The 19,533-nt window shown below is 57.3% G+C and overlaps 1 protein-coding gene across 9 annotated transcripts in view; it reads left to right on the top strand.

Annotated features, from left to right (window-relative positions):
* The window catches only part of DGKZ (diacylglycerol kinase zeta), a 41,128-nt gene that overhangs the window by 11,550 nt on the left and 10,045 nt on the right, over positions 1–19,533 (top strand). For 3 of the 9 annotated variants that reach the window (XM_044919830.1, XM_021685404.2, XM_044919828.1), the window contains exons 1-4: positions 57–286; positions 17,543–17,651; positions 18,102–18,197; positions 18,517–18,594. In XM_044919830.1, the coding sequence (XP_044775765.1) occupies positions 126–286; positions 17,543–17,651; positions 18,102–18,197; positions 18,517–18,594 (444 nt within the window). In that variant the 5' untranslated portion in view covers positions 57–125. Of the gene's footprint in view, positions 1–56; positions 287–16,490; positions 17,207–17,542; positions 17,652–18,101; positions 18,198–18,516; positions 18,595–19,533 lie in introns of those variants that run through there. The other 6 variants (XM_044919827.1, XM_044919826.1, XM_021685405.2 and 3 more) reach the window with 5 other exon arrangements.

Here is a 19,533-nt window from a genome sequence, read left to right as displayed (position 1 = left end):
GACTCCGAGTCGCTGCTCCGAGCCTCGGGGCTGCCGTCCCGCGGCTCTATGGCGTGCTGAGCCCCGGCCGCCGGCCCGGCATGGGCGTCTCCCGCGGGCCCGCCGCCGGCCGGGGCTAGGGCCGGATGGAGCCGCGGGACGGCAGCCCCGAGGCTCGGAGCAGCGACTCGGAGTCGGCCTCCGCCTCGTCCAGCGGCTCCGAGCGCGACGCGGGTCCCGAGCCGGACAAGGCGCCGCGGCGCCTCAACAAGCGGCGCTTCCCAGGGCTGCGGCTCTTCGGGCACAGGTGAGCGCGGCGGCAGCGGGGTGGGCACCGCGGCACCGGGCGGATACGGCGCCGGGCACCGGGAGGCGTCGCTCGGCCGTCTCGGGAATGACAGCGAGTGGAGGTCTCCGCCGGGCACGGGCAGTGCGGGCTGTCTGGGGCTGGCTCCGCGTCGGGGTCATCCTCCAGCGTCCCGGCACTGGCACCGAGTGGGAGTCATTCGCTGGCACCGGCAGCTTAGCGCGCCTCCTCTGTGGTACCGAGACGGGGTCAGCTTCCTACTTGCCTGCAGGGTAGGACCAGCAGGCAGGGCCCCCGTGACTGGACACTCACCCGTTCTGGGCACTGAGAGAACAGGGCCCCCTCTGAGCCCCCCTGGCCGCAGTCACGGCCCCACCCCACCCCCCGCGCCTCGGTGGGGCCGTTTGCCTACCACCGCTGCATGGCATCTGCAGAACATGGCCTCTGTTGATACTGTCACAACACATGGCTGTCCCAGAGCACTGGTCACTGAGCTAATTGCTCATCACTTTAAGCCTCTCCTTGAGGTTGGGGGGTGCCTGGCCACTTGTTCTATATTGCTTTTAATTAGTGGAGAGACCCCAGCCTCTACCTGGGCTAGGCAGTAGGCATTTCTCCCCCTTATCCCCATCCAGCTCTTGCTGGGTAAGGGATAGGGTGGGCTGCAGTCTGGAATCCTGGCTGTTCAAGCTCCTTAGGAACTGGGGGAGGGTGTGGAAAGATTGAGTGCAGGCAGCTCATGGCATGTGTGCCCGTGTTGGCTGGGAGTCGCTTCCTGCCATGCAGCCCTGGTGTAAGGTGAGGGAAGGTCTCCACCTTCCCTCACCTTACACCATGAGGTCCCATGAGTACCCCACCTGGATCCTTGGGCTTTTTCCTGACTGACCCCTGCCCTTCTCCAGTGGCCAGGGAGCTTGCAGCCAATCAGCTCAGGACCCCAGAGCCAACTCAGGCTGGACTCTGACCACTTGGAGCCTGCCCAAGGCCTCCCTCTCACTTTTCTTCGGTTGCCCTGCTTGGTGGCATTCAGCACACCCCCTCCCCGAGCTTTACCCTGACCTTTCCCAGGGTAGACTTTACCCACCAATAACATGGGCAGTTTTCTCCTGTTGTGCGGGTTGGTGAACCCATAATGCCGACCTATGCCCTCGGCCAGCCTTACCCTGGCCAGGGCCCTGTTCTTTGTGTCCGTGTCACCAAGCACACACAGAGATCACGATTCTCACACTGGCAGATGGAGCTCCATGGGCTCTTGTGAAGCCACACAAGCTTCAATGTCATATAAAACGGGGCAGGGAGCAAGGCTTCCAGTGCCTCTGTTTTGTCACCCACAGCCCGACAAGATGGAGCAGTTTACACCCAGCTCTGCAGGATGTAGCCTCCAGTGTTCACAGGCTCCGGAGGGGGAGGGAGGGGCTCCGCCAGAGGCTTCCTGTCCCTGCCCTCAGGGTACCAAGTGTTGGGCTCCTGTGACCTGTGGCTGTGCCCCTCCTGAAGGGCACAGGTTTGTGCATGTGGGATGAACCCCAGGCACGTTCAGGGGAAGGACAAGAAGCAAGAAAACCAACAAATACCTTTACGTAATTCTCTAAGCAGGATAGGTGTGACTTTTCCATTTTTATAGATGAGGAAAAACACAGGCTCAAAGAGATAAGTGGTTTGCCCAGAGTCACACAGCAAGTCAGAGGGAGAGATAGAGTTTGAACTCTACTCCAAAAAACCCTTTCTCTAGACCAGGTTCCTGAACAGAACATCACAATGACCTAGGGAGCTTTAGGAAATTCAGATTCCTAGATCTTATCCTTAGCACGCCTGACTAATCAGGTCTGGAGATTGGGCCTGGGTGTTTTGTTTTGTTTTGTTTTAAAGCTTCGCAAGTGTTTCTAATATGCTGCCAGATTTGAGGACCAAAGTATTACATCACTCTGGGGATGGTAAGTGATCTGATAGGCTGCTTAATGAGAAGAAAATCAAACAGCGACCTCTGGAAGCAAGTAAGGAGTGTCTCTGCGTAGTAGCTCTGTGCTGGGGCAGTGGGGCATTCAGAAATGAATATATTCGGAAAGCCCAGTAGAGTCAGGGAGAGGGCAGTGAGGGGAAAAGACTTTCCTGACAGGCACAGGAACTCAGAGAATCAGATGGCCACTGGGCCTGAGCCCCCTCCCCCTTGCTTGGGTTGGAGTAAGGGGGCAGACGTTTGGAATAGTACACTTGCTTTGGGCATGACCCCTTTAATGCTTTTTTAATCTGGTCCAGCCACCTTTGCTGGTTGCTGTTTTCAGGTAAAAGTCCCCAGTGCCCTAGCTGAAGCCAGCCCCTCCCGTCCATCTTTTCCTCACCCTTAACCAGGCTCTTCTCTGCATTTACCCCATCCTCACACCTTGGGGCTGAGGGCCCTGATAAGTGAATCGACAGTGGCTGGAAGGGAGGACCAAAGAGGACACATAGATTGGTGGTGGCTGCTGCATTCGGATCTTGGCTTGGTGGTTGGGTCTATAATCAGCACTCTGCTGTGGGCTGGGGAGGGGTAGTGGTGGTACATCGGCCGTGCGTTTGCCATCCCCGATCTGGGCAGGTAGAACAGTTCCTGAATGGCAGCCTCTTCGGCATCTTCCTTAAAGAGGTTTTTCTTTAAAGCACATCTCAGACCCCCACAACTGGCTTAACCCTCTTGGAATCTGGGGAGCAGTAAGAATCTCCTCTCTTGTAGCGTAGCAAGACAAAAAGCCAGGCCATGATGCTCCCAGCTCCATTCCACCTCATGGACCCTTGCTGGGAACCATCAGCCCCTCCCGGAAGAATCTGTATAGGCCCTGCCCTAATCCCAGGACATACGGGTTTTCCTCTGTCCTTATCCTTCAGATCCTACTGGCCTAGGGGGTGGTCAGTCAGAAGTGGGAGGGAAATTGACTCCGTCTCCTCCTGCTCTTCCAGGGCCCACCTAGAGAGAGGACTTCCTTCTCCTCTGGCCTGGTCCCAGCAGCCTGACCCTGGGCAGGTCGCACAGCTTGTGGATTAACTGGTTTTGCACCGCAGGGGCATCAGAAATTACTTGGCGTTTCACACACCTAGACGAGCCTGGGCCTCCAGAGCCCCTGGGAGCCTGAGCATTGGCTCTGCCACCCCTGCCCTTCCTTAGTGCTCAAAGTCATTAGTTCCCAGAGAGCAGGAAATGCACCTGTGGAACAAGTTTGAGACAATAGGTCCCATTTAGAGGTGATGCCACATGGCCCCAAGTGAGCATGGGCCTGCAGTCCAGACTGGTAGAGGGTGCCCGCTGGGCTGCCTGAGCTGAAGTTTGGGCTGGTTTCTGCAGTGGTTGGGGAGGCATGTGTTGAGGGATGCCTCTTGCAGAGGCGAGAACCCCCGTCTGTGGTGCCGGATGCCTGGGAACAAAGAAGCCTTTTTGGGTGGTTTGTCCTACTCAGGCTAATACTGGGAGTGGCCCAGGTGTCCAGAGGACCAGGTGCAAGTAAGAGTCCCTGGGTTCCTGCCAGCTGGAGAAGAAAAAGGGACCCGAGTGGCTGAGCTTGCGTCAGTTTACCCCATTCTGCTGCCGCCCCGCCCCCCCCCCCCAATGTCATGTGCCAGCATGGAGCCAGCCGAGGTCGGGAACTGGGATAGGACTGTCTGTCTTCCTTTGCTGCCACACACTGGCTTACAGGTCAGGGGAGGGGATGGGCAACTCTTGTCGTTGTCTCTCCGTACCGTACTCCAAAAAGGTCAAATCTCAGGATACAGAGCTTCCCCAGCTGGCAAAAGAGAACAGGAGAGTGGATGTCCTCCCAGGCAAGGTAGAAGAAGGACTGAGTGACCCTAGTCAGAGAAAGCCTAGGCCCCGGGCAGCTGGAGGTAGGGGAAAGAAAATCCGACCTGCCCTCCTCGGCTTCCTGGAGCCCTCTCCAGAATTTGCCAGTCATCCCCCCAAGCAGAGGAGGAAGTGAGTGGGCACACTGGCCCTGAGACTTGGCCTGTGCCCGGGCTCTTGGAGAAGCAGAGGTTGGGTCCCTATATCCCTACAAAGGCTAGAGAGAGTTTCAATGGCCAGAAGCTGACGGGCAACTTGTCCTTGCAGTACTGCTAGAGCGACACAGGGGGGCGACAGCTACCATTGCGGAGAGGGTGGTGGGAGGGGAGAGTCTCCTTCCAGCTAGTCCACTTGTACCAAACACCTGCTGTGGGTGGACCCACAGACACCTCCCACTGGCCAGTTACCTGATACTCCGCCGCCAGAGCAGAGCCGATCAGAAGGAGGCAGAAGGCAGGCTGGGCGGGAGCTTCCACAGTACCTGGCCCAACCCCCCCCCTCCCCCTCCCCCTCCCTAAAGATTGAGGCCCAGTGATGTGGCCTTGACTGGGCCAAGGTCTCACAGCTAGCTAGGGGTTATCTGGGACCCCAACACCAGTCCCCTGACTCCAGTATCGTGTCAGCTTGTACCACATCTCAGGACCCCACAGCCTGCCTTGTGTTCTGAGGAATCCTCATCTGGCACCTTCCACCCTACCCTCCACCTGTCCTCCTCCCTGCCCCCTCTGCCTCCTGGAGGCTGCTGCTGCCCCCTGAGCAGTTCTGTAAGTCATCATGGGAGACGGTGGGGGTAAGAAGGAGAAACTGCTGCACGTGCATCTAGGCTTACTGGCTCCCCTTGTTCCTGGGCAAGGTTAGTGGGTGCATCTCTGGGTGGTGCCAAGCACTCGACTGCTTCCTCTGTTTCCTTTGTGGAGCCTCTGATGCCCTTAGGGGACCCCCAGAGTTCTCGGCGTGGGATCTGCCTGGCACTCTAGTCAGGGCTGGGAGCCTTGGAAGGTAGTTTTGGGTAGGAAAAGAGTAGGCCAGAGCAGTGACCAGATGCCCTTGAGGAGCTATGTATCATTCTGCCCTCTTTCCTTTTTGCCCCCTTCCTCAGCTGAGACACCAGGGACCTGGTTAGGTGGTGGAGAGCAGGTCTGAGACCAGGAGCTCTGTGGCCCAGGGAGAGGAGGAGGAGGCTGAGAACACGAGCACTCCCACCCTTCCCCACACTCCCCTGCATCCAGGTGTGTGATGTGCCAGCTCATCTTTCTCTGGCAGTGCACAGTTGCCAGAAGTCTGTAAATCTATCCGTTTCGTGTAATCCTTAGTCTCGTAGTTGGTTTTATTCCCATTTTACAGATGAGAAACAAAGGCTCAAAGAGGTCAGAGGCCTGGCCCAGGATCCTGCAGCTCACACTGGATCTTTTCACAACACAGGCTGTCCTACTTACAAGCACCCTTTTCTTGTTTTAGTCTCCCATCCCCAAACTGGTAGAGCCTAAAAAGGGGTTTGAGTGCTCTGTCTTGTATGGGAGTGGAGTGAGACCCATGAGACGTTCCGCTCCTGGACCCCAAGGGAGAACTGCCACCAGGATCCCAGCTGCAGGGGGAGCAAGGCTGGGCTGGGGGGACCCTTGGGTATGGGACTATGAGAGTGTGAGGGAGAATGGGTTGTGAGCAGGTTGTCGTGGGCTCCCTGGCTGGGTGTGGAGTGGAGGGGCAAGTCTGTGATCTTTTATCTTGCTTTCAAAGTACACGTTGCAGAAGACTCAAGAGACATGTTCAGAGGAACCCTTGATATCACCCTGAGGTCACGGGTGGCCTGTGGCCTGTGGCCTGGGGAGAGGTGCTGGGGAGGGAGAGCACAGTGCACTGGGCCTCATTTGTGCTCAGCACCTCACGGTGAGAGGTCTGAAGAGAGAGGAAGGGCCCCGGAGCCCTCTCCCTCCCTTTCAGAGACCTCCTCCCCCTTGCTTCTGGCAGAGCACCAGTCCAGAGCTCCCACGTAGAGGCCTCTCCCCTGCCAGGGCTGAGCCCGATCACAGCACATGCCAAAATAGCTGTCTGGGAGCCTGGGCCTGCACCACCCACGCCCCAGCATCAGCATCTCGCGGGTTAACAGCTTGCCTGGCTCTCCGCCCCCCCTTCCCCAGCTTGCTGACATTTTACTAAGGCGGGGGCGGTTGTGAAAGGGAGCAAGCTGGTTCCTGCTCCCCAGCCCACACAGACACCCCACTGACACAACCTGCCACCCGCTCACCCTCCTCTGGAAGGCATCCTTTGGGGGGAGACCTTCCGGCCCCACAGACACGGGGTTCCTACTATGAGACAGTGTAAGGAACATAGTTGGGGTTCCATGCCACTGCTGAAACCCATTCATGGAAGACCCAGGGCAGCCCCAGGGAGCTGTTCTCCCTCAGGGGAGGAGGGGCTTTCTTAAAAATTATTTTAAAAAATCTTTTAAAAAGCACAAAATATTTTACAATTAGAAAAGCGTACAGAATCATGTAACACCCACCACTTTGGTCAAATCATACCATCGTGCTGTATTTACTTTAGATAGAGGTAGAGGCCCCCTGTCTCCCTCCCCAGAGGAAACCACAATCCTATTTTTTGTGTATTTGTATTCTCATGCCTTTTAAAAATGTTTCCTACATAGGTATCCATCCGTAGCAACACATAGTACTGTTCTGGATGGTTTTGCACTTGATTTAAATGGTGTACCGTACATATTCTGAATTCAAGTTTTTTCCTCCGTATCGTTTTGGAGATTTAACCATCTTGAGACACGAGCTCTGATGTACCCGTTTTGACTGCTATATACTAATCCCTTTTGCAACTGGATGACAGCCTATTTGGCCAGTCCCCTGTTGATGGACAGTTAGGTTGTTGGCAGTATCTTTGCCGTTGGAAGCAGTCCTCCAGAGACTGTTCCAGGACGTGGCTCCTCGTGTGTTCATTCCACTGGTGCTTGGTTACAGGGTGGTGTATCTTCCCCTTAGATAGTCGTTGCCAAGCTATGCTCCAAAGTGGTTGTCCTAATGTTTAGATCTCTGGGGTTAATTTCCTTTCTTTAAAGTTTTGGTCAACTGAAGAATTGGTTACCGTGAACAAACTTTCAAGCTCCCATGAGGAAGACAGGGTGGGTGTTATCCCCAAGTATCAGATGAGGAAATTGAGGCTCAGACAGGTTGAGAGACTTGCACTTGAGGTCCTGTAGCTGGTCAGAGGCAGAACCCCTCTGGACCTTTGAGTCCCAAATCCTTGCAAAAGCTCTTTGTCTCCTGCGACTTCTCCGAGAGATTTTAGGCACAGTGCCTCAAAGGCAGGAAAAGGCCCTGCGTGTTGTGCACAGAAGCAGGGTGGGGAGTTGGGGGGGAGGGGTTGACGGCTGATTCTGAGAAGATCTTCTAGGGGATGGAGGAGGGAGCAACAGGGACAGAAAGCACAGAGGGAGTTAAATTTTGAATGAGGGATGGTGGGGGGGCATGCTGTCCGCACAGATGGGGAATGGGAGCCTGCTGCAGATACAGGAGAGGGCAACGAGAGGTCTTGGCCAGGAGGGAAGAAGGACCTGGGGGCCAGCAGGGGCTTGGGAGACTCGGAGACATATAGGCAACCCCGTCAGGGATCGGTTTCAGCGTGTGCCTCTGAGACGCAAGAGCCCAAACCAGCAACTTGTCCACCCGGTGCTGGCAAGAAGGCCTCAGGAGCCGGCCAACCTCTGGGTCGGTGTGCCCGGAGCTCTTTGCTCTCAGCTTCATCCATGTGGCGGAGCCTGGACCATTCATTGTTTCCTCCGTTCCCTCTTCAGTCCGAGTCCAGCACTTCTAAACCCTGGGGATGCAATTACGGGCAGTTGATGGTCCCCAGGGGCTCACAGTCTGGTGGGGGGTACAGACTTGCAAACTAGCTCTGATGGCGGAGAATAACCAAGAGAGGGCCTGAGTGTGGGAGCAGCCAACCCCCCGGGAGAGGGGGCTGGGAGGAACTTCGCAGCAGAGCCAGTGTCTGAGCCAACTCTGAAAAGACAAGAGGAAAAAGATGAGAGAGGTCACTAAGGAGAAGAGGGGAATGGTATTCCAGATAGACTACTGGGTGCCAAAGGCATGAGCACAGAGGGCCCCTTCCAGAGGTGGAGAGTGAGGGGTTTCAAGCATGGACCTGGAGCAGACTCTGGGTTAGAATCTGCCACTTCGTAGCTGTATGACCACAGGCAAGTTATTTAATCTCTTTGTGCCTCAGTTTCCTCACCTATAAAATGGGGATAATAATACTAATCATCTTAATGAAGTTCACTGAGTTTAAATTTGTAAAATGCTTAGAACAGTGCCTGGCACAAAGCGCATTGTGTGTCTGTCAAGTAAAATGTAAGAAGGTACGGAAGATAAGGGACAGGAGGCCGAGGGGCTGGTCGAGTCCTGGCCCAGGGCTTTGCGTTTGGCTCAGCTGACAGTGGAAGACCAATCAGGGGTCAACGGTCACTTTAAAATGAACTGTGGTGCTGCTGGGAGGGGAGGCTCTAAAGGGGTGAGTGAGTCAGTCATTCCGCAGACGTTTCTCCCCGGCTTTGCAGGAGCCTGACCCTGAGACAGGGACTTGGGACACGAAGGAGAGACGGAGTGCTTCAGCAAGGAGCTCAGAGCGGGGGCTTGGGCCCGGGCCCAGCCCCCAAGCATCTGAGTCACTCCTCCTCTCCCCTCCTTGCCCACCACCCTCACGTTGCCAAGTCCTGCTGTCCGAGTTTCACAAGGAAAGCCACGGAGAGCGTGGAGTGGGCATTGGCACCTGGCCCCGAAAGGGGCCTCAGCTGGTCACTCTGCAGAGGAGGGGGAGGTAGCTGCTAAAACAAAAGCTGTTGCCATCCCCTTGTGCCCAACAAAGAGAAGTGGCTTGGGCCGGCCTGGGCCCTGTGGTCAGCCCTTGGGTGCAGTACCCGAGGCAGAGGAAGCCCTTCTCTTCCTTTACGGCTCTCGCCCCTCCCCCACGGAATTCCCTTTTCCTTCCTCCTGAGCCCATCGGTGGTAAACACTGGACTCTGCTAGGCACTGTGCAGGGCCGTGCCCAGATGCACAAGACCTGGGCCCTGGCCCCCGGGAGCTTGGGGCCTGGTGGCCAGGTGGGAGGAACAAGGCATATGGATTTGAAAGAATTAGGGCTCCCAGAGGTCCGGTGGCAGAGAAGAAGCCAAATAAGTGGTGTGAGGTGACTAGTGGGAGTGGTGCATTCTCACCTGGGGCAGTTGTGAGCAGGGGGGATTTTGATACGGGGTGGGAAGGGGCCAGTATTCCAGGTGGAGGGTATGCTGTGCGCACGGCCGGACTGGGGGACAGAGGACAGGATGGCTCGGTCAGAACCCACGGGTTTGCGTCAGGACATGGGAGGCTGAGTTACTGCCACAACTGCAGAAGCCGCGCCTGCCAGGCCGGAGGATTTGGAATTCGTTCTGAACTAGTGGTTCCCAAAGTATGGTCCTGGGGGTGCCCACGACCCTTCCAGAGGATTGGTGCCTTTGGAACTGTTTGCATAATGATACTTTCAGAGCTGCCCTGGTTCGTGCCCTTTCCACCGTGTTAGCATTTGCACTGACTGTAAAAGCAAGGGTGGTGTGGCGCGGCTGGAACTTCGGCGCAAACCGAGGCCGGGCCCACAACGTAAACTAGAAGCCGTTGTGTGCCTCGTGCTCACAACAACAAAATGCCGTATAATTTTGCAAAGTTCAGATCCTTGAGTATACATCTTTCCAAATATTCTGTGTGAAGAAGGCAGTTTTGCTGCGAACCGGACTGTGATGCTTGTCTTGAAAAGTGGTTTTGCTGCTGAGTTGTGAGCTGTACCTGTTACTTTTTTTAAGGAACACCATTTTAACGTGAAAGAACACCTGACAGACCAAACTAAAACTCTTCAGACTCTTGGGTATTTGGCAGACATTTTCTCAAAAATGAATGAAGTGAGCTTGTCACTTTAAAACCACTATCAGTATTTGTTGCTAGTTTTGAGCCTTTGAAAAGCAAAAATCAGAATTTTAGAGACCTTGTGTCCACCGTCTAGGGCCTGACAGCTTCTCAGGACCTAAAAGACTTTTCTGATGAGACCAGTAGTGATGTTAGCAAGTAGTGATGATTTCTTGATTTTGTATAAGGAAATGTGTCAACACTTGGAAGATCTGCCTAACTCAGTAAAATACATTTTCCAATGCTTGATGTTACAGAATGCAAAATGCAAGATAGACCAGTGAAAAGTTCATTGATATGGTTTCAGATTCCACATCGCCACTAACCTTTAAGAAACTACCACTTGTCATATTTTAATGTAGTAGCAAAGAAGAACATCCATAATTGCCTGAAAAGGCTTAAAATACTCTTTCCTCTTCTAACTACATGTCAGTGTGAGGCAGAATTTTCTTCACATTCTCCACCAAAACAACATATCACAACAGATTGACTGCAGAGGCCGATAGGAGAATCCAGCTGTCTTCTATTAAACCAGAAATTAAAGAGATTTGCAAAAGTTAAAACAATGACACTCTTCTAGCTAATTTTTTTTTTTAAGAAAATGCAGGGTGTTTTTTAAAAAAAAAAAGTATGTTGGGCGCCTGGGTGGCTCAGTTGGTTAAGCGACTGCCTTCGGCTCAGCTCATGATCCCTGAGTCCTGGGATCGAGTCCCACATCGTGCTCCCGGCTCAGTGGGGAGCCTGCTTCTCCCTCTGACCCTATCCCCTCTCATGCTGTTTCTCTCTCTCTGTCAAATAAATAAATAAAATCTTTAAAAAATAAAAAAATAAATAAAAAATTTAAAAAAGTATGTTATTTATGTTAACACGTAATGAGTTTATTGGGGGTTTTTTGTTTTGGGTTTTGGGTTTTTTTAAGATTGTATTTATTTGAGAGAGCGTGTATGAGAGAGGGAACACAAGCAGTGAGCCGAGGGAGAAGCAAGCTCCCCGATGAGCAGGGAGCCCGGGATCATGACCTGAGCCAAAGGCAGATGCTTACCCGACTGAGCCACCAGGCGTCCTGAGCTTACTGTTTTTAGATGAGTCAATATTTTTTAAATTTTTCAGTTTTAATTTCTAATATGGTAAATAGCAATAGCTCTTATCCCTGTAAACAAAACCTTTTGGGGATCTTCAGTAATTTTTAAGAACGTAAAAGGTCGTGGAAGTTTGAGAGCTGCCACTGTCAACCCTTGAGAGCCAGGAGTGTGAGCTGGGGGAGGGGGATGGCATTCTGGATAGGATTTGTGTGACATGGGCTGGCCTCTCCAGGACACAAGCCGGGGCAGCTCTGGCAGGCCCCCTTGGGGGGGGCCGGGACACCCAGGGTGGATGGCCCCAGCTCAGCCACTTCTGAGCTCGGGCAGCCACAGGCCTCCGGGAGCCTCAGGTGCCCTGTTGGCTAGCTGGGACCATAATCCACCCGCGCAGCAGAATCACAAGCCTCCTGTCTGATAATGCTTGTGAAAAAGTGCTTTGTAAGTTGTGACAGACTTGACGGATATCTGTTTTTGTGGTTATTTTGACGGGCGCCAGTGATTAGCTGTCTCAGACGCTTGCCCCAGACCCCAGAACACCTGTCCAGTGGGTGCGAGAGGACATTAGGTAGCCAGAGGGGCACGCCCCACCCCCCACGTCTGCCTCCCCAGACCTCCTCCAGGAGCCAAGGCAGGGGCTGTGTGCGCTCTCCCGGGTACCAGGTGGAGGGGAGGCTACTGGGCTTTTGCTCAGCCCGGCTCTGGGGCCTTCGGGAAGAGAAGCCAGGAGGCAGGACTGGTGCGAGTGTGCGCCGGCCGCCCGCCGCCCACCGGCCGCCTGCTTGCTGCAGGGCCTGGAGCGGCCGCTGGGAGAGGAAGTGCAGTTGGTTACCAATCGGGTTATTTTCATAACGGCTGTCTCAGGCTCGGGGGAGGAGGGTGGCGAGGGGGAGGGGGTAGAGGAGCAGCCACAGCGGCTCGCTCTCCAAACTAGGACTTGCTCAGCCACAGGCCAGCAGCCTGGAGCCCCGGCCAGAGCCCCGGCTCGCCTGCCCACAGGGACCCCAGGCCCCACCCGCTCGCCCACCTCCTGCCTGCCACCCTGCCTTCCAGATCAGGTCAAAGGGGACTCACCCCCACCCCACCCCCAACTCTTCCTTGCCTTCTGCTTCCTCCTTCCTGTAGCTGTCTGGGTGGGTCTGGGGAGGAATGGATCAGGGTGGGCCCAGGCACCACCATTCCTGGATGAGGCTCTGAAGCTGATGGAAAAGGGAAGGGAAGGGAAGGGAAGGGAAAGGGTGGGCTAGGTGCCTGCCCCCACCAGGCCCCGTGGAGGTAAACATTACTGGCTGTGTTTCCTGTGCAGCCCTGGCCACCTGCTCCCCGCTGCGCATTTGTTTTGTTTTGTTTTGTTTTGTTTTGGGCAGGCTCCTCTTAGCAAGTAAAGACCTTGGGAAAGGGGGATCCTGTCTCACCAGCCCTGAGGCAGGCCTCCCTTCCAGCTGTCCCCAGCTCCTTCCCTCTGACCTTCGGGCTGTGAGAGCAGAGCACCAGAGGTGGCTTCTGACCAGTATCCCCCTAGGGAGGCCGTGCCAGGCCCTTGCTCTGGGGCTGCTGGAAATGGGGCCACTGTGCACCATTCCCAGCCTTCCCTGAGGAGAGGGGCATGTGGGGCCCTGCTCGCAGCCGGGAGTGGGAACCCTGGCTGCATCCCACAGGGTGTCCTGTGCCAGCACCTCGGGGCGCCAGGCCTGGTATGAGGGGCAGAGGGCATCCCTTACAGCATGGGCAGATACCCCCAGGGGACTCTGGCTGCCAGGCTCTATTCTTCATGTGGTGGGTGGTGGCCACCCCGGGTTCTCCTGCTTCCCTTTCTGGGTTCCCACTCCCGCCACGGGCAGAGACAAACCCCAGGAGATGGCACGATCCACATACCCCTGTGTCTACTGCGGGTGTAGGCCCTGCCATGCCCCTCCCCTCTGCCTGGTAGCACCAGGTACTTTATCAGAACCTCCCTTAGGCCAACCTCCTGAACTAGGTGGTATCCCCATTTTGCGGAGGAGTAAGTTGAGGATCAGAAAGGTTAGTCGATCCACACCCGGGAAAGCAATGGCAGATGCAGGATTCCAAGGCCCTTGGGCTTTTCCACTTGAAACTAACATAGGGGGTGAGATGGTCTGGGCTGGGAGGCCAGGAGTCTGGTTCTTTCTAGCCCGTAGCCAGCGGAGCTGGGGAGTTCTCCTTGGGCCCTCGACAGCCAGCTGGAGGTCCCTGTCCCCTTTGGGTGTGAGGTCCCCCACGCGAAGGCTGAGGGGTAGCCGTTTTGCTCTGCTGTTGGTGTCAGAACCCCGGGGGGCCTCCTCCAGTGGCCTTTGCACGTAGCGCGTGGGTTGCTGCAGATGGCAAGCAGAGCGGTGCGAAGACAGCGCCCCTCGGGGCTGCGCGGTGGGGAGAGGCTGGGGCCTGAGGCCCGCGGGGGGCTTCCGACTGGACCCAGGAGAAGCCTCGGCAGAGATAGGAAGTCTGGAACCAGAGGACAGAGGTTTCTCTGGAGACCAGAGGAGCAGGAAGCGTGGGGCCTGGGGGGAGGGGGCATTGGGAACATAGAGGCACGGGTACCGTGCAGGACAGATTGTCATAAAATATCAATTCGGTCTCGCAGCTTCCTTGGACAAACAAGGAAACTGAGGCCCATGTGGGGACGGCTTTGCACGAGGTCACCCAACAGCGGCCTGGCCTAGCCCGCCTTGCGCCCCGCTCGCAGTGACTGCGCCGCCAGGCCGCCGATGTGACTCCAGGCCTCTCTTGTCAGTGTGGGTCTGGGGCAGCCGGCAGGGCCCAGGCCTCATCGCTGCTCACAGAGTGCCCGCAGCACCTCCCCCTACCGACTGTGGCCTTTTGTTTTCTGGGTGACACTAGCATCAGGTGGTGTGTCTGGGTGACTAATCTCCAGGCCGGGCAGCTGTCACAGGGCGGCCTGACCAGATGGGCGGGGAAAGCTGACACCCCAGGGGAGTGCTGACGAGCCAGCGCCCGGGCAGCAACGGGCAGCTGGGCCTTCGGGCTTCACTTCCTGGGTGCCGAGCAGACCGGAGTCAGGCAGCCCTGGGTTCAGGTCGCAGTTCTGCCACTGACTGGCCTTGTGACCTGGAGCACGTACTGCACCTGTTAAGGCCTCCTTTCTGTAACGGAGCCGCTGACCCTGCCCGCCTCGTGGGGTTGTGGTGGGGATCAAGTGAGATGATAAATGAAAGTACTTAGCTCGGGGCCTGTCCCATTGTAGGTGTTGAGTCAATGGAGCCGTTGTTGCTTTTATTAGGGTTCCCCTCCCTGCGCCATCCCCGCTCAGTCCCAGCCCCATGGCCCAGAAGGAAAGACCCTACTCTCCACTGTGGCTCCTGGAACACAGGCTTTGCCTTCACGCAGCCTTGGGTTCCGTCACTGGCTCCCCATTGACTCGCTGTGGACTTCCGGGCAAGTTGCCTCCTTGTGCCTCAGTTTCCCATCAGGAACATGGCAGGATGCAGTACCTATTCTTCCACGTTGCTCTGGTTTATAAATTTATAAAATGATACGTGTGTTTGTAAAGGGCTTAGCAGAGTGCCTGGCACATGGTGGGCACTCAAAACATGTCAGCTGTGGTGCTATTGATTTTAGTAGGAAGCCGGGAGCTCTGTCCACACTCGTTCTCCTACCCGCAGAGCTTACCTCCTGCCCTTCTCCCTGTCCCCTGCAGAGGCCGGGGACTGTAACAGGCAGTCTCGAGCACTGCTCCCCCCGGCACGCTGCCTCCGCTGCTCACTGATCACGGGAGCTCGGACACCTTGGTCCCATGTGCCTCTCCCTGAACACCCCCACACCCATCCGGGGCCTGGCGTTGCTTGCCCAGACTCCCGGGGTCGTCGCGGATTAAAGAGTGGGTGAGCGGGTGGTGGGAGAAACAGGCAGTAGACACGCAGCCCGGGCCTGAGTCCTCCAGCCTAGCACCCACCACCATTTGTCCAAGGCTTCCAGCCACCACCACGCCTGACTTCTGCCAGGCCCTCAGCAGGCGGACGGGTTTCTCTTGTCAGCCCCAGGCAGATGTCCCATGGCTGTGGCTCTGACCTCTCTGTGGCTGCCAGGGCCCAGGAGGTCACCTGATGGCGGGGCACAGGCATCCCTGGGCATTCTGGAGGCATTCCCCTCCCGGCCCCCAAGCCTACCAGGCTTCCTGCCCTTCCCCCACCTTCGGAAGAAGTGAGGGTGCAGTAATCCCAGCAGCCTGTGAAGAAGAGGCAGCCGGGAGTAGGTGAGCTGGTGAAGGAAGCTGGGCCCATGTTCAGCACAGGTCAAGGGAGGATGGTTTGAGGAAGGACGGTCCCCATGGGTTCTGCCTCCCTGCAGGAGGGAACTCTGGGGCGGAGAGTTGGAGCTTCCAGCGTTGGCCCCTCAGACACAGTGCAGTTCACAGGCTCCCTTGGCAGCAGGGCTGGAAGGGTGTTCAAACATCCCCCATCAGCCGGTACTTTCACACATGGGAGATCCATACTAGGCCTCTGCAGAAGGGTAAGACAGAGCAGTCTAGTACAGGAAAGTTCTTTCTTTTAGCCGCTCAGAGGTAGAGATGCACACCCAGAACATACCTGGAAGGCTTTTCTCTTGGCTCAGTCCTCTTGTTGCTCCCCATACAAAGTGGCCCTGCGTGAGGCCTAGGGTGGCTCTCCCCCTGTGCGGCTCTCCTCAGTCCTGAGGGCCTTGGTCCCCAGGGTCCTTTGATCCCTAAGTCAGATTGGCTCCATTTCTAGTGCCACTCTCAGCCTGACCCCACGACTTGGGGCTGAGAGAATCTGGGGGTCTTACCCGGACTGAATTTCTTTTCAGAGAGCCTCGTTTTATTATCATAGCTTAGTTTGTGCCATGTCCCAGGAGGGGACACCTAAACCTAAGCTGCCCTGAGTCGGTAGCCAAACAAAGGCCCAATGAGAGGAAAAGAAAAGGCTTATCCTTGGCCCCTCCGTCTGTAGAGGCCGATTGCAACCGGGAACCCAGGACTGCGGGCTTCCAGCTTCCTTTTTTTCTTTTCCATCAGCTTCAGGCGAGGGAGTCAAAGGCCAGGGCTTTGTGGTTTATGGTGCCTGGACAGAGGAGCCACATGGCTGGCAGGAAGCCCCTTGTACCCATTACTCCTGGGGCAGCATAGGGTATAATTGGGGGGGACGGGGTGTTAGTGCTTCCGGCAGTGGTAAATGTGGGCTCCCCTGAGGATTCCGTGGTATCCTCAAACACCGTGTTTATGGAGGTCAGAGGCCGTGGGCCTTCCCCCTTTCCCCCTGTGTCCCTTCTCTGCTCAAAGGGCAGAGGCTGTGACTGGGCTCCTGGGCGCAGGGTGGGCCATAGGCTGGCCCAGCTCCTGATGCTCCCGGTCTCTGCCCAACAGCCGTCCGCCTGGCCCTGCCATGGAGACCTTCTTTAGGAGACGCTTCCAGCGGAAGGCGCCGGGCCCCGGGGAGGGGCAGCGGCGGCCCAGCAGCGTGGGGCTGCCCACAGGCAAGGCCCGACGCCGCTCCCCTGCCGGGCAGGCCTCCTCCTTGCTGGTCCAGCGGCGCCGCTCCAGCGCACAGCTCCAGGGCTGCCTCCTGAGCTGCGGGGTGGGGGCCCGGGGCACCAGCCGCCAGCGCTCCAGCACCGTGCCCCCTGCCTGCAACCCCCGCTTCGTCGTGGATGAGGTGCCCGCCCCCCAGCCTGCCACGGTCGGGGCGCAGCCTCTGGGCACACCCCTGCTGTTGGCTGGGCTCATAGGCATGCCTGAGGAGGAGGACGTGGCCGTTGCGGCATTGAGTGCCCCCCAGCCGGGCGCCAAGACACCAGGGCCCTCCTCACACCGGGGCACCCTCGTGCCCATGCTTCGCTGCCTGCGCCGGCGCCGGGCCTCGGCCCCCCTGGTCCCTGCGGACGTGGTGTATGACCACGCCCTCTGGGGCCTGCATGGTTACTATCGGCGCCTGAGCCAGCAGCGGCCCCCCAGCCAGCACCCTGGCCCTGGGGCCCGAAGAGCCTCAGGCAGCACAGCTGGTGCGCTGATGCCCGCCCGTGCGCACCCGCTGTCCCGCAGGCGCCAGGTGGCCCTACGGCGCAAGTCGGCAGGACCCCAGACCTGGAGTGCCCTGCTTCCGTAGGTATAGCTGCGGCTGGCAGGGCGAGGGGGCTGGGTGGGGGAAGGCTCTAGGCTCTGCCTGGCCTGCGGCCCGCCCCCCCACCCCTCTTGGGAATAGCTCTGGACAGTGCCTGGAAGCCAGCGCACCCCACAAGGGCTGTGAGGAGGGCTAAGGCTCCTGCAGGGAACCTCCCAGAGCCCTAGGCTGCCGTGGGGCATCCCCTACCCTCCTCACTGCGGTCCCCGTCTTGGCCAGGGGTTGAAGTCACAGTGAGGGCAGAGATCCCAGGTAAGGGGGGAAGGAAGCAGAGTCTCCAGGTGCTCAGCTGGCCTCAGCGATCTCCTTTTCTGCAGGAAAGCCATCACCAAGTCGGGCCTCCAGCACCTGGCACCCCCTCCTCCCACTCCCGGGGCCCTGTGCAGCGAGCCAGAGCGGCAGATCCGGAGCACTGTGGACTGGAGCGTGAGTGGCAGGGTGCTGGGAGGGAGGGACAGGTGGGTACCAGGGCAGCAGCTGGAGGTGGAGGGAAGTGCGGGGGGCAACTGCGGGAGGAGCCCATGGGCCTTTGGGATCAGGGCAGACCTGCTGGGGTGGACACGTTTGAGCCCAGCCCTCAAGAGCAGGGATAGTGGGAGGAGCGCCCGGCAGGCTCAGTTGGTGGAGCTTGCGGCTCTTCATCTCGGGGGTTGTAAGTCTGAGCCCCACATTGGGTGTAGAGATTACTTAAAAAAACCTTTTTAAATCTTCAGAAAAAAAAAATAGGGACAGTGGGGAAACAGGATGGAGCAGAGTAGATTGCGGTAGCTGGAGCAGGTTTGTCTTGGGAGAGAGGTGAGTCTGTAGGGCAGGGCAGGGACTGACTGATGGGTCAGGTAGCAGGTTTGCGCTGAGCACGCTCATCTCGTGGTCTAGGAGTCCGCGACGTATGGGGAACACATCTGGTTCGAGACCAACGTGTCGGGGGACTTCTGCTATGTTGGGGAGCAGTACTGTGTAGCTAAGATGCTGGTGAGTGAGCCCTGGGTGGCATGCTGCCCCCTGCTGGTGGAGCGGGTCTAGAAGCCTGTAGGCGGACTTCTGCTGGCCTGACAGCTGTAGCCCTTTCCAGGGAAGGTGGGAACAAGGCGCTCTCCTGAGTGCCCCTGCTGAGGGCTGCCTGAGGATGGCAGGAGGAACGGGGACTGTGTTCTGATGCCAGCACTACGAATTCCCAGTGAACACAGGGTAGCTGTGCCGGGGCACATGTAAGGATTTCTCTTCCTGCCCTGGGGCAGCATCCTGGATGGAGTTACCTGGTGCCTCAGGGCCCTCTCTTCGTTTTCTGCAGCAGAAATCAGTGTCCCGGAGAAAGTGTGCAGCCTGCAAGATCGTGGTGCACACCCCCTGCATCGAACAACTGGAGAAGGTGAGGATGCGTGCTCAGCCTTTCCCGCCCCTCCCCTTTGGGTGCCGAAGGCATCTTGTACACACACGTGTGTGTCTCTGCACGCCTATTCACGTTACACGCCTCACCTGCCAAGAGCGTCCCAGCCTGCGTGGTGGTGTAGAGCCAAAGACCCTGGAGCTGAAATGCCTGCATTTGAATCCTGTCTCCCCCCTTTTTATCTATCCTACCCCACTGCCCAGAACAAGCCTGGCACAGAGTGGGGCTCACTGACTGTTAGTGGGATGAATGAGTGAGTGACAGCCAAGACACCATTTTACCCACACCGACGTCCACATTTAGAATGGGCTGTTGTCTTGCCGAAGCTTGGCCCTGTCCGCTACATACCCCTGCCCTAGAGACCCTTCCCTAAGGACGGTTGTCCGCAGTGTGTCGACAGCTGGTGGCGTGTCTGGGCCCCGTGCTTCCGAAGGGAAGTAGAGGGAACCCTGGGGAGGCAGGTCCAGGCAGAGGGTGGGAGGGCTCCCCAGGCAGCACATGGGAAAGCCTGTAGGACTGGGAACAGCATGAACAAGGCTAACGTGGGCCACTTGCCCCAGCCCCTGACTCCTAGAGCAAGGTTTCCCTGCAACTGTGCTAAGGCTGAAGCAGGGACGGTTGGGAAAAGAGAAACAAACCTAGCCCCAGGCGTTCCAGAGCCCGAGCTGGAGACCAGACCAGTTTCCACGGATGAGCTAATGGTCTCCAGGGACCAGCCAGCGCAGGTCTGCCAGCAAGGATCGGGGCGCCTGCACGCACCTCGGCTGGGAGCCCCAGAGGGTGAGGGAAAATCTGGGGGGGAGCACAGCGTGCTGCCTTTTAGTGGGGGAGGTGGACACTCCCAGTGTCCCCCATGCCAGCGGACTGACAGAGGAAGGAAAGGGTCCTTCTGGCTAGTGGAGAGGCGGCAGGGATGCAGGA

This window comes from Neomonachus schauinslandi, chromosome 11 (genome assembly GCF_002201575.2).
Source record: "Neomonachus schauinslandi chromosome 11, ASM220157v2, whole genome shotgun sequence".
Lineage (NCBI taxonomy): Eukaryota > Metazoa > Chordata > Mammalia > Carnivora > Phocidae > Neomonachus > Neomonachus schauinslandi.
Note: the sequence above shows the minus strand (reverse complement) of the source record. Positions and strands in the feature narration are given on the sequence as shown.